Consider the following 13,644-nt stretch of genomic DNA (forward strand, 5'->3'; position numbering starts at 1 on the left):
TAAGCTGTCATCTGATGACTCAAGAAGTTTTTGTCTGATTGGTGATTGAAGCCCAACCACAAAGGCATCACTAATTAGAATTTCTTGGTAATGGTCTGCCGTTAGGGCTTGGATTTTACACTTCTTGGCCAGCACCTGAAGGTTTGATATAAATTCTTCTATAGACTCGTTTTCTTTTATTTTCAACTTAGTAGCTTATGGCACATCATTATGTTTGAACCTTTCTTTATGAACTTTGAGTCCAGGTGTTCTATTGCTGCCTTGAAGGTTTTAGATTGTTCAACAATGGGGTAGGTCCTTACTCTGCAGAGGACTAAGAGTACCTCCAGTTTAGCTTCATCTGGAACTTTTGCTTTTGCTACGTAGATGTGTAGCATCTGTTTCCAGTAAATATAATCTTCCTCAGTTGGGTCGTCTGGTAGGGTCCTCTTGAACACTTTGGCATCCATTTAGAATGAAGTTTGTATATAATTTGTCATAAACCAGTTTCAGTAATGAAAGGACACATTGTAATGTAGTCTAAAATGTCTGAAAATAAAACAGACTGGCCACAGCTGGAACACTTTGATCATTTATGTAATAACAACAAACAAACAATGCAGTGCTAGACTGACAGAATTTTAGGGACAAAATACCTGTTTAGCCAAAGCCAACTTATGACTATCAACAACAACCATTGCATTGTGTTCTTGAGAAATGCTCTTAACTCTACTTACTTTATCAGACAGGATGAAAACAAGAAACTGATTCCAATCCTTACTTTACAAAATGGTTAATGGTAAGAAGGGTTAATAAAAACAATTTGTTGCAACTATGTTAAACAGTCATATGTCCAAATGCATCTTTTTCAATATTTAATTTTGCTTGCAATAGCCAGTTCTTTTGGTAAAACTATTGTATCTCTAGCTGCTTCAGATGAAAATTGTCAAAGTGTAGCACAACGGTTTAGTATTTTTCAAAAGTGTAAAGCCTCATATACAACAGTTTTGCAAAAATATTTCTAACTGAAAATATCATACATGCATGGAGTTAAGATTTTTATACACCCAACAAAATATTATTATTTAGGTGAAACTGTTGCTAATGTAAAAAGAAATGGAATGGTGAATCTATTTTCTTTTTTTTTTTGTGAAAAAGCAATGTTTTGGACTTACAACACTTTTGCATAATTGTAACGAATTGTTCCCACAAAGAAAAATGCATTCCTTCCCTACAAAATCAGTGTTAAAGTAATCAATTTTTATCTAACAACATTGCTTTGTTTCCTTTCAGAAAAACATACCACCCAAGACAGCTTTACATGTTATATTTGGTTGCCAATTCGTGCCTCTTTCAAACCTTGATGCAGCTACCTTTGAGGCTGTTTTCCAAGCTCTCTATGATGTCTTGAACATTCTGCTTACAGAATATACAGATGCTATCTTGCTGACTCTTCCAAGTTTCATTGGAATAGTAAAACATATCCTTTTCTAATTATTTTTTATGCAATTGATATTAAAAAATACAAGCACTAATTTGAGACAGGGAAGCTGATCTCAACAGGCTGAACCTCACAAAGATGACAAAGGATCATAATATATGGTGAGACACTGTGCAAGAGAAGACATCTCTAACCCATGCAAGCATAAAAAGCAGCTGTAAAATGATGATGATATAATGTTGTGCAGAAATGCCAGGGAAACCATCTTAGTGTAGATGCCCCCTAAACAGAAGTGATGGTCACTGCACAAGAACAGTGTTAGAAATTTATATTTCAATGAGTACTTTAAGCAAACTAGTTTTTCAAGATTTATTTTTAGATTAACTTTTTGTAGATGATATATTTCATAAGATATTTTGGACATCATATAGCATGTAAATTTTATTAATTTTATTTAAGACAAAAAAAAAATTTGGCATAATTATACAGAAGGTATTTTTTTCTTATTCTGTTGCTCCTACCTTCTTCAAGAGCTAAGAGCCAAAAACAATGTATAGAGGCTGTAAAGAGATGAAGCTAAATACTATATACAGTTCATTTGATAAGCTTAGTGGCTATTTACGGAAAGTGAATATTTTCATTTTTTTTGTTTGTTTTATAATAGAAAATTAGGATACACTTTAGGTTAGAGATGGCAAAACAATTGAAACTTTAGTTTAATGAAGCATTATGTTAATCATTTTTATATTTTTGAGCCTGAATCTTTCTTGGTGTTAGTTTGTTTTTTCTCCTTAACCTGTCTAACGTTTGATAGTTGCTGTGGTTGGTGAAGGAACCCAAGATAAATTAAGCAACAATAAATCTGCAGAAAAAGCAATATGTAACTGCGCTAATTTATTATCAAGGTAAGTAAATAAAGCTAAGTAATGACTCTTATTTGTGTGTTACCAGCTTTTTTGTATTAGCAGGAGCAGAAGACAACTGAACAGAAGTAACAGAGCTGCATTTCATGAGACAAAAGCAAAAGACTATGCATATAAAAAAAATGTGAATGATGTTCTTCAAGAGTTATTTCATCTCTGAGTCCAATAATAGAACTGTAAAGAGGCTTCACTGTCATAAATGTGACTGTGAAGCAGCTACGCCCCACTGATCATCATTTTGTATCAAGCCTCATGGAAAACCTATTTCTCTGTATGTAGCACAAATGTGACTATCCACTGCTCAAAGCTGAGTTTTTCATGTAAGCGCATCGTTAAGTAGAAACTTTCCTGACATATATGAAGAGTATCTTTTATTTTTTATATGTTTACAGAGGCAGATAGGCATCGACAGCTAGCAAGCTATGCTACTCCAGACTGATGAGCAATGACTCAGAAACAAGTCTCTGGATGCTGGGTGGTGGTGCTTATCTCCCCCTTTGTAAACATAAGGACACAGGAAATGTGTCAAGGCCGACAGGAAGCAGTGCTTCCTAGGGCTAAATAGCAGTAGTATTGTTCCCTTTCATGGGACTGTCACATTAAGTTGACAACATACCACCACTTTATCGTGATACTATTGTATAAATCTCTCTGAGAGATTTAGAAATGTATTATTTCTATATCTTTTATTTGTTTCAATCAGACCACGGCCATGCTGGGGCACCATCTTGAATTCTTAGTCCAATGAATAGACCCCAGCACTTATTTTTTAAGCCTAGTACTTATTCTCTTTTGCCAACTGTTAAGTTACGGGGATTTTGGTAAGCCCAAGGCTATAGTAGAAGATACCTGTTGAAGATGCCATGCAGTGGGACTGAACCCAGTACCATATGGTTGGGAAGCAAGCTTCTTACCACTCATCCATGCCTGCACCTATAGAGACTTCCCAAATTATAATCAAATTAGACATGTTTACAGCCTTCAACATGAACAACTTTTTTCCTTCTTGACCATTTTGTTTTGTTCCAGGTGTATGATAAAGTGGTGTTCGAGTCAAGGCATTGTCTGTGCAAAGTAAAAAATTCTGTAAATGTAGTGTCTTTTGAAGCTAATACAATATCAATATTGATGCACAAAGACAAATACTACAGATTCACACATACATGGCAAAATGTAGATGCTGTTTATAACAAAAGATGATGACGATGATGATGATCATCATTGTTGTTTAATGTCTGCTTTCCATGCTGGCATGGGTTGGATGAGATGGCTGAGGGCTGGCGAGCCAGAAGGCTGCACCAATCCCCAATCTTATCTGGCAAAGTTTCTACAGCTGGATGCCCTTCCTAACGCCAACCACTCCGAGAGTGTAGTGGGTGCTTTTTATGTGCCACCAGCACAAGGGCTAGTCAGGCGGTGCTGGCATTGGCCACGCTCAAATAGTGCTTTTTACGTGCCACCTGCACAGGAGCCAGCCTGGCGGCACTCACAACAGCCATCCTCGAATGCTGCTTTTAACATTCCACTGGCATGGGTGCCAATCAGGCAATACTGTCGTCGGCCAATGACGATTTCATTTGCCTCAACGGGTCTTTGCAAGCGTAGTTTATTGTCCAATGATTGAAAGGTACTCTTAAATGGGCAGGTTATACATACAGCACTGGCATAGGCTACAGTTACGGTCTCACTTGGCTTGTCGGGTCTTCTCAAGCACAGCATATCTCCAAATGTCTCGGTCACTTGTCATTGCCTCGGTGAGGCCCAATATTTGATGGTCGTGCTTCACCACCTCGTCCCAGGTCTTCCTGGGTCTACCTCTTCCACGGGTTCCATCAACTGCTAGGTGTGACATTTTTTCACACAGCTATCCTCATTCATTTGCAACACATGACCACACCAGTGCAGTCATCTCTCTTGCACACCATATCTGATGCTTAAATCCAACTTTTCTCTCAGGGCACTTACACTCTGTTGTGTATGCACGCTGAAGCAGAGTATACTGGCTTCATTCCTTGCAAGCCTACGCATGTCCTCATCAATCACGGCCCATGTTTCACTGCCATGTAGCATGGCTGTTTGCACACATGCGTCATACAGTCTACCTTTTACTCTGAGCGAGAGGCCCTTTGTCACCAGCAGATGTAGGAGCTCTCTGAACTTTGCCCAGGCTATTCTAGCAGCTACACTTTCAGAGCACCCACCCTTGCTACTGACTTGGTCACCTAGGTAATGGAAGCTATCAACTACTTGTAGTTTTTCTCCCTGGAATGTGACGGAAGCTATTCTCTGCACATTTTCAGTTTTTATTGCTCCTGAGCATTTGCCACATACAAAAACTATTTTCCTAGTTAGCCTTCCTTTGATATTGCTGCACCTCTTATGTGTTCATAGCTTACACTGGGTACATCTTATAGAGTTTCTACCTATGCCTCTACTGCAGATCGAGCAGGGCCATCTAGCTGAAGGGATTTGTGGTTTGCCTGCCTTCCTACTTATTAGGACTTTGGTTTTAGCGAGGTTGACTCTAAGGCCCTTCGATTCTAATCCTTCCTTCTACACTTGAAAACTCTCCTCTAGTTCTGATAGTGACTTGGCTATTAGAGCAAGATCATCAGCATAGAGAAGCTCCCAGCGGCATCCTGTCTTGAATTCCTCTGTCTTTGCCTGGAGGGCTATGATGAATAAGAGGGGGCTGAGGACTGATCTTTGGTGGACCCCTACTTGTACCCTGAATTATTTGCTGTACTCGTTGCCCACCCTCACCTTACTGACAGCATCCCTGTAAATGGCTTGTACAGCTGTCACTAACCATTCATCTATCCCTAATTTCCTCATTGATCACCAGATAAGGGATTGGGGGACCCTGTCAAAGGCTTTCTCCATGTCAACAAAAGCCAGGTACAGAAGGTTTATCTTTGGCTAGGTATTTCTCCTGCAGCTGTCATACCAGAAATATAGCATCAGTAGTGCTTTACCCTGGTACAAATCCAAACTGCATCTCATCTAGAATGACTGTCTCCCTAATTAGTTGGGCTATGACCCTCTCCGTGACTTTCATTACCTGATCCAGCAACTTGATACCTTTGTAGTAGTTAACTATGGTGCTGCTACAGCAGTCATTGGGTATGACTCCTTCGTGTATCACCTGGTTAACTATATGGGTGACTAGGCTATAGCCGACACTACCAGATATTTTGAGCATCTCTGCAGTAATTCCTGATGGGCTGGGGGCTTTCCCTGCCTTCATACTCTTGATTGCTTTATCTACCAAGGTACTGTCAATTCAGATAGCTGGTTCGACATTTGGCAGATTCTCTTTCTCCCATTCATTCTCTTAATTGAGCAACCTTTCATAGTGGTGTCTCCAAACCTCCCTCTTTGCAGTCTCATTTAGTGCAAGTGAACCATCATCCATACGGACACATTTCTCTCCTACGACATCACGATTCTCTCTCACACACTGTCTTGCAACACGAAATACTTCAAGTCTTTGGTCCTCACGGTGCAGAACATTGGCAAATTTTTTCTTATTTGCTTCCCCTCTGGCTAAATAAACCTGTCTCCTAGCTTCCCTTCTGGCAGTCTGATACAATTCCCTGCATTCACCGTTTTTCCATGCCTGTTTCTTTTCCCTTATGGCCCTATGATATGTTTGTATAACTAAAATGCATATTGGCACATTGTTTAATGTTTTCTACCAGCATATGTTTGTGTGCACACAGTGTATGTAGCGAGTGGCTGATGTGTACATGTCAGCATCACAGTCTTCCGTACACATGCACTATATAAGCATGTGTGAAATTGGAAATTTTAGTGCATTACTATTGACATCTATGTGACTAAAAAGGGTGACAAGAAGAACATCTGGCTACAACCAGATGCCACTATCTCAAAAAACGTGCAAGCCATGCCAGCATGGAAAAGCGCATATAAAACAATGGTGATAATGATATTCTTTTATTTTACAGTCCAGGAGTTTTCTCAGTCACAAGTTACTGTTTTGTATACCTAAATACAACTTAAACTGCTCTTTTATTATCTGCAGACTGATAAATAATATGACCATCCACAAATCAGAGCTGAACAGTGTGGTCAATTATGTGATAGCTGAATTCATTGCTGCATATTCAAATGTGACTCTTTTACCAACTGTAAAGGTAAGATTCTCCTTTGATTTAATTACATAAGAAACCTGTTTATACTGTCATATTCAGTCATTAGTACCATGCAATTTTATGGATAAGGAAATCACATGCAGACGTCCAAAGCTATGTTTATCCTTTCCTCACCTGTTTAATATCTGACACAATACAATCACTTGTTTAAAAAAAAATATGTTGTTTTGCTACAAAATACTGAAATGTTTAGCAATTATACTCTGTGGTATTCCTGTAATTTTTATAGTTGCAAATAGTTATAGCTGTTAACAAATACTGCTGACAGTAGCTATTACTGAGTACTGCTAGTAGAAGTGATTATTGAGTACTGATAGTCATAGGTACTATTGACTACTGCTGGCAATAGCTCTCACTGAGGCTGATGACAGTGGCTATTACTGAGTGCTAATGGTGGCAGTAGCTGTTATACTGCTGGTAGTAACTGTTAAACAATGCTACTGGTGTTTAAGATAGGGCTACATATCACAGTTCTCTGTCACAGCTGTAAAAATCTTAAGTTTATAATATCTCAACTCATTCTATCAAACAGAAAAATATTTCAAGTCCCACTTTATGCTTTAATTGCAAATAAGTAACCAAGTGAAAAAAATTTTGATTCTTAACAATTTCTACATATTTCCAATTTTTCCAAAACTGGCCAACCAATTCTTGTATAAATGAAAAAGAAAAAAATCTCTAAGAAAGCTGCAGTAATATTTAATTATGCTTCAAGTTTAGATTCGTCGAGGGTCAACTTTACTTTTTATTCTTTTGGAGTTATTAAAACGACTATCATTAATGTAATTGGGTAGTTAGAGTTAAGAATCTAATAAAATTCTCTTTGAAGAGTCTTGTTTGAATGTTTGAAAGTTAATAACTTTGTTATGACTAATTTTTATGATTGAAACAAAATTCTTCTTATTTAAGCAATTTTCTCTTTCTCTTTTTTACCTTTTCTTGCAGAGCATCTTAAACTCTAGCCTTTATTGTTTACTCATGTCTTGCAACGACCATATGCTTAATAGTCTAAATGCCATTCTTCCACAAAGCATGAAGCGGGTATTTGAGTCCATTTACACGATATACACCAAGAACTATGAATACAAGGGATATATCTAAGGCACATCAGGGAAGACTCATGGAATAAATGGAAGAACTTGTGTGACATCAATAAAGAGAAAACATAGAATAATTGTTTTCTGTGAGGAAGTGTTGCGAGCCACAATTACTAAAGATATTGCTAAGTAAACACATAAGCTACATTTCCGTTTCTCTAAAATTCTTTAGGTGTGTAAGAAATTGGTATCATTTGTCTCCAGTGATTTCTATAAATAATCAACTGGGTTAAATTGATTTAACATTATATTGTCAAATCTCTGACCTAGCTATTTTGATTTTCTAATTCAGTGTACTACTTCTGGTGTTCCTTTTATAAAGGAGCAACAATATGTTATGATCTTAGTGTTGGCATTAAAAAACCCCATTATTTTCCAGCTGTTATGGCACCAAATGTAAGATACTGGACTTCAAACACTATGGAGCATTTTGCCCATATAAGAATAGAAATTTATTTCTGTAAAACTTTTTCTTTAAGTTGGCAGAAAGATTACCTGATAATTTAGAAATAAAAAAGTTAATGAAAAAATAGTAAATCACTACTTTAATTACAATTTTTATTGATTTTAACTTTCATAGGAACATAATCTGGATGGTTTGAAAATTTTATTTTCTGTCATAAATTAATGTCTCAATCAAGTTGAGATGTTAAAAAAAAAGTTCTCTATATTTTCATTGAACTACTTCAGTTTTTGTATAAGAAGCATTTATTGTAGAAATACATAACATCTTCATACATTAAATTTGTTTTTCTCTGTCAATCCATGATAAAGCTACCATGTATTTTCAATTTTCAAATTTCTTATGTAAATAAGTGTTCAGGTAATAAGAACTGTGCAATAGCAATGATTAGTCTAGATTTTTATGGACCCATTTTCTGAAACAAAATCAGTTTGTATAGCATTATTTTGGAATACAGTATCATTTTGTACATTCATTTATTGATTCAAGAAGGACAAAAAAATAAGACACTTGGTGGAACTGCAAATCATAAATGAAGAGTACCAAATGGAAGACTTGTAATAACAATTACTATTCATCACCTGTAAAATTATAATAAATATTAAGCCATTCTGCAAACAGCAAATATGTGTTTCTTGTTTTGTAATGCACTTCATTTGAGCACTCTTGAATGACTTGTCTTGCTATCTACTGTGTCTGCCAGACCCCACGCTAAGCACTTCATATTGTCCCTTCAACTATTCAAAAGAAACACTATTCACATTAATCTCAGTGGGCCTGCTCAGTCCATGGGTACAGCTCCTTCTTCCAGTCCAAACCTACAAATATAAGAACTGACATGGTTGTGTGGTTAAGAGTTTGCTTCACAGCCATATGGTTCTGAGCTTCATCTCATTATATAGCACTTTGGACAAGTATTTTCACTCTATAATTTCAGATTAACTAACTTGAGAGTGGAATTTGGTAGGCAGTCCATCTTATCTGTAACTGACAATGTTTCTGTATATTTCCTGTTACAGCAGTTTGACAAATAGAGGTAGATAAAATTAGTACTTGGGTTTGCAATAATTGACTAAAAACCTTTGAAAGTGATGGTCCATGGCTTCAGTGAGATGACAGAAAGCAACTAAAGAATTTATATTTCTGATCACTTATATTTAAATCATTGGTTTAGCATTTATTTATTCTATCCTTGAATATACAATTATCTCATTTGTGATATCCAATGTTTCAATTATTTGTTCCTGTTTTCTAATGCTTGCAGGGATTAGATAAATATATATTACTGAGGCGCTGGTTTACAGCCAGATGCCCTTTCTGTTACTAACCCATACCTGTTTTCTGAGTAAAGGAGCTCTTTTTTACATTTGCTAAGGCACAGAGCCAGTGAATAATTTGTTCACAAAAGGAATTGGCAATATCATTGCTTATAGCTCGTGATAGAGAAGTGAATATGTTTAAACAGACACATGCATGAACATACATTTCTAGAACAAGCTTCTTAGTTTCCACTTATTAAATCCACTCACAAGACTTTGATGTATTCAAAGCAATAGTTGTAGCTTCTTGCTCCATGTTTATGCAGTGCAACTGAACCTGGAACCATGTTGCAAAGAGAACCTAACCACACAGCCTTGCTTGTGTCTATAATTACTCTCTCCTGAATCTTCCTATCATTAGTATGTGTATCATCCATACCAATTTAGTTGTTTCTCGATACCACAGCCAGTGCTCTATAGTTTTCTAGTTGAACAGAGATAATATTGTGCATCCAACTTGATACTTAGTCCATTCCTCTCAGTTTTAAAACTATTTTCTATGGAATATGATCAGATCTTTACTTCATGCACAGAAATAAACTTGTTTCCAGCAGTGGGAGCTCTCCTCAAAACCTCTTCCACCTTAATGCTAATTTTAGTAGTTAGGTAACAAAATGTTTCTGTTATTGTTAAGACTCATTTGGGCACTCCATATTATTCAGTTTAATGTTATCCATATTGTTTACTTTAGAAAGATGTGATATATGACAATTAGTGTATTCATAGTTTACACTCTGTCAACTCTTATTTTTGCTTTTCATGAATAAGACATTCTTGGAAAATGTTTTCAAGTCATTAAATAGCTAAAGGCAGTGAGTTGGCAGATTTTCTAATGTGCCAGACAAAATGCTTAGTAGCTTTTCATCTGTCTTTACATTCTGAATTCTAATTCCACTGAGGTTGGCTTTGCCTTTCATCCTTTTGGAGTAGCCCCTCCCTCAAAATTTCAAGCTTTGTGCCTGTAATAGAAAGGATTATTTTAAATAGCCAAATCAGTAAATGTTTTGCATTCAAATTTCTATATATTCTGTAAGGCATTCTAAGATCTGGTTGGTGCAAATATGATTATACTTTGCTTAGGTCTAACACTTGTCCAGAATCACACTCACTCCCCAGTTTCTGCCTCATGCAAAGAATATGTTATTTACCTTGTCATTACTGGTATGAATTATCATTAAAGCTAATGACTGTTCTTCATTACTAGTGTATTTTTAATAGATTTTTGCGTGTATGGAGTGGCACTCTCTACTAAATAGTATTTGGTCTGGTGTATACCTATTTTCTACATACATTGAGAATCATTTCCCCCTTATTCAATATCTGTTGTCACAGCTGCTACTAACTATATCAATTTTAGCCCTGTTGCAGACTTGAACAGCTCTTCCAAACCAGTCATTTACAACTAGTTTATTAATAACTCATTGAACAATATAGATACAAAGGGGTCCTGTAGGTTAACAAATAATGCAAAATAGGGACAGGATACAAAGATTCACAACCACATGATTTGGGGGTTCCATCATGGTGAGGTAACTTGGATTTGCCAATACTGAGAATAAAATTTGATAAATGGAAAACTGTACTAAAGCTTGTGTGTGTTTGTGTGTATACATAAATGTTTGCAGATCTTTACATAGACAATGAGCTATTGTTCAGTTCTTATGAAGAGTAGTGGAATAAAAATTTGAAAGATTATCTAAGGTCAGATATCCTAGGCATAGAATACTTCCTTAACAAGTCTCATCAAACCCAAGCCAGCATGCAGAAAAGCGTATCTAAAAATGGTGATTTGTTTGCATATTGGCTTCAAACTCTTGTGGTCCTGCCTCTTGTCATAAGCCTAAATGTTTTATTCTGAAGATATTTCTGTAATGATTACTATCTTTATTACTCTTCTATTAGTTCTAGACTCTCTGTAATACCCCCCTCAATATATCTTCTTCCTCTTTCTAGACATTCATGCTTGTCATTCAAAAAGGCACTTTGTATAGTCTAATGATAATGTGATACCTCCCAAAACAGAGTATGACCTGCTTTTTAGGGGCTGAGGATCTTTCATCAAGTATGTCAAAACTTGACATTTTCTCTTTAATTACATCCTTGATGTTTCTTAGATCCAGATCAAAGCATTTTGTGTAATCATCATGTCCTTTTTTAAAATGAGGGTTGAGGGAGATTTGGCTGCTATTTCTAGCAGGTCAAGTGACTGCATAGAGGCACAATTATCTATCCTGACAGTTTTCCAATCCTAAATCATCAGATTTTGCTGTTCTTGTAACTTTGACACACAAGCAGGCATGTCTGTGTGGCAAGAAACTTGCTCCCAAACTACATGTTTCTGGGTCTAGTTCCACTGTGTGGCAGCCTGTAAATAAATTTGGTAGATGTAAACTGAAGAAGCCTGCCATATGTTTTTGTTTCTCGACCCCACTTCACAACCCAGTAACTTAGCAGTTTGGTAAAAGAGGCTGATGGAATAAGTAGCAGGCTTACAAAGTACAGGGGTCAATTTGTTCAATGAAACCCTTGAAAGTGATGCCCCAACATGGCCTCAATCCAATGTCTGAAATGAGAAAAAAACATCTACTTATCTTTTGTTGCAATATTCTTCTACATTTTTGGAAGAAGCATTCAGATACATTTTTCATTCCTTCCTAGTTAACCACATCCCTTACTGCTCAGACTGACTATGAATCAATACGAGAACATCAAAATCAAGCTTTAAAATTGTATGCTTCCTTATTTTGTCAGTATATTCAATTTGACTATAGGGTCTCCTTGACATTGCATGATAGTTGTAAATGACTGTCATACAAGCAGTTTCATTCATTTCTAATGTTCTGCAAAAACATGTCTGGCCACAAGAGAACTGCCTTACACTCCATCTAACGTAAAAGCATGGAAAACTGAACATTAAAACGAGATGTATATATACAAACTAACACATACATGCCTTTCTATGTACATCCATATTTCCATGCTTGCATGGATGGTTATTCTCATTGCAATAAGCTGTTCTTCCTATTGCTGAACACTGTTCTGTGAAGTAGGGAGTGTACCAGTTTTATGTTATTCAGACAAATTGTCTTGCAAGGAAAGACAATCACACAATGGTCATAGTATTAAAGATTTATACTTTTAATCATTTGCACAGTGATTACAATCACATTTTTATATGTAAAATAATTAGCTCTTGATACTACTAATTGGGAAGTTCCAGTATTGAAGTAGCTATGTAGAAATGCAAGGCTCTGCCATTTTTAGCAATACACCAACCTGCTATTCATTATTTTATATTAGTGAGAGAATTTGTAACCAATCCACATCATCTACCTTCTAGCATTATTACAAAGAGGCAGTTGAAAGAAGCAAGTTCAAATCCTATCAAAATCAACTTTACCTTTCATCTTTTTGGGTTAAATATAAGTACCAGTCAAATGCTGAATCAATTTAGTCACAGCCATCTTCCCCAAATACCTGGCCTTGTTCTAATAGATACATGGACAAGGATTTAAACAGTTGGTGAAATCAAATAAGCAACAGCTAGAAACCTCCCTCGTAGTTACTGCCACTATATTTGCTGAAATACTAATAATTTGACTGGAGGTTACAATTCTTTCACTTGGAAAGCACAAAGAGTGGTACCGACCAGCTGTAAAATCATTATATCACATCCAGAAGAGACACCGGGGTGATTTAATTGATTGTGCTTATATGTAATCTCTCACCTATGTTTATTTGTCATCTCACTATGTTTATTGTGATCTCATTATGCTTATTTGAGATCTCACATCTATGTTAGAAACAATTAAGGACAGAATTGTCAATATCAGAAGGAAAAAAATGCCTTGTGACATTTGTTCTGAGTTCAACTGTATTTTATTGACCCTGAAAAGATGAGACAAAGTACTAGTCAAGTACTGGGGTCAGTGTTAAAGCAACTAACCCTCTACAACTAAAAATTGCTGACCTTATGTCTAAATCAGAAATCATAATTTAAAGATGGTCAGGGTAGTTAGTAGATAGAATACCATACTAAATGCTGTTTAGTAGTCTCAGCTTCTTAGGTTTTAGTATGAAATACCTTAGTTTGACTTAATACTGAAGAGGGGTGGAAAGATAGAAAATACCAGATATTCTAAAGAGGTATTATGCTATATCAAAGAATTCTAGTTTGTTGTTGTTGTTGGCCATGTAAAACAGCTTAAAAAATTATAGGCTGGTAATAAATGTAAATAAATTGCTCT

General features: G+C 36.2%; 2 protein-coding genes across 2 annotated transcripts in view; one reads left to right on the forward strand and one right to left on the reverse strand.

The window, feature by feature from the left end:
* LOC115221223 (unhealthy ribosome biogenesis protein 2 homolog) overlaps positions 1-8,703 on the forward strand; it is a 71,541-nt gene extending 62,838 nt beyond the window's left edge. Inside the window, exons 26-29 of the mRNA XM_029791380.2 lie at positions 1,273-1,459; positions 2,226-2,325; positions 6,389-6,500; positions 7,464-8,703. Of these exons, the coding sequence (XP_029647240.1) occupies positions 1,273-1,459; positions 2,226-2,325; positions 6,389-6,500; positions 7,464-7,619 (555 nt within the window). The 3' untranslated portion in view covers positions 7,620-8,703. The remainder of the gene's footprint in view (positions 1-1,272; positions 1,460-2,225; positions 2,326-6,388; positions 6,501-7,463) is intronic.
* A 2,281-nt stretch (positions 8,704-10,984) lies between these two features.
* LOC115221395 (zinc finger protein 2 homolog) overlaps positions 10,985-13,644 on the reverse strand; it is a 30,548-nt gene continuing 27,888 nt past the window's right edge. Inside the window, exon 4 of the transcript XR_005002848.1 lies at positions 10,985-11,004. The gene's annotated coding sequence lies outside the window, so the exon portion shown is untranslated. The remainder of the gene's footprint in view (positions 11,005-13,644) is intronic.

The sequence above is a fragment of the Octopus sinensis genome, linkage group LG18, assembly GCF_006345805.1.
Source record: "Octopus sinensis linkage group LG18, ASM634580v1, whole genome shotgun sequence".
NCBI classification, from domain to species: Eukaryota; Metazoa; Mollusca; class Cephalopoda; order Octopoda; family Octopodidae; genus Octopus; species Octopus sinensis.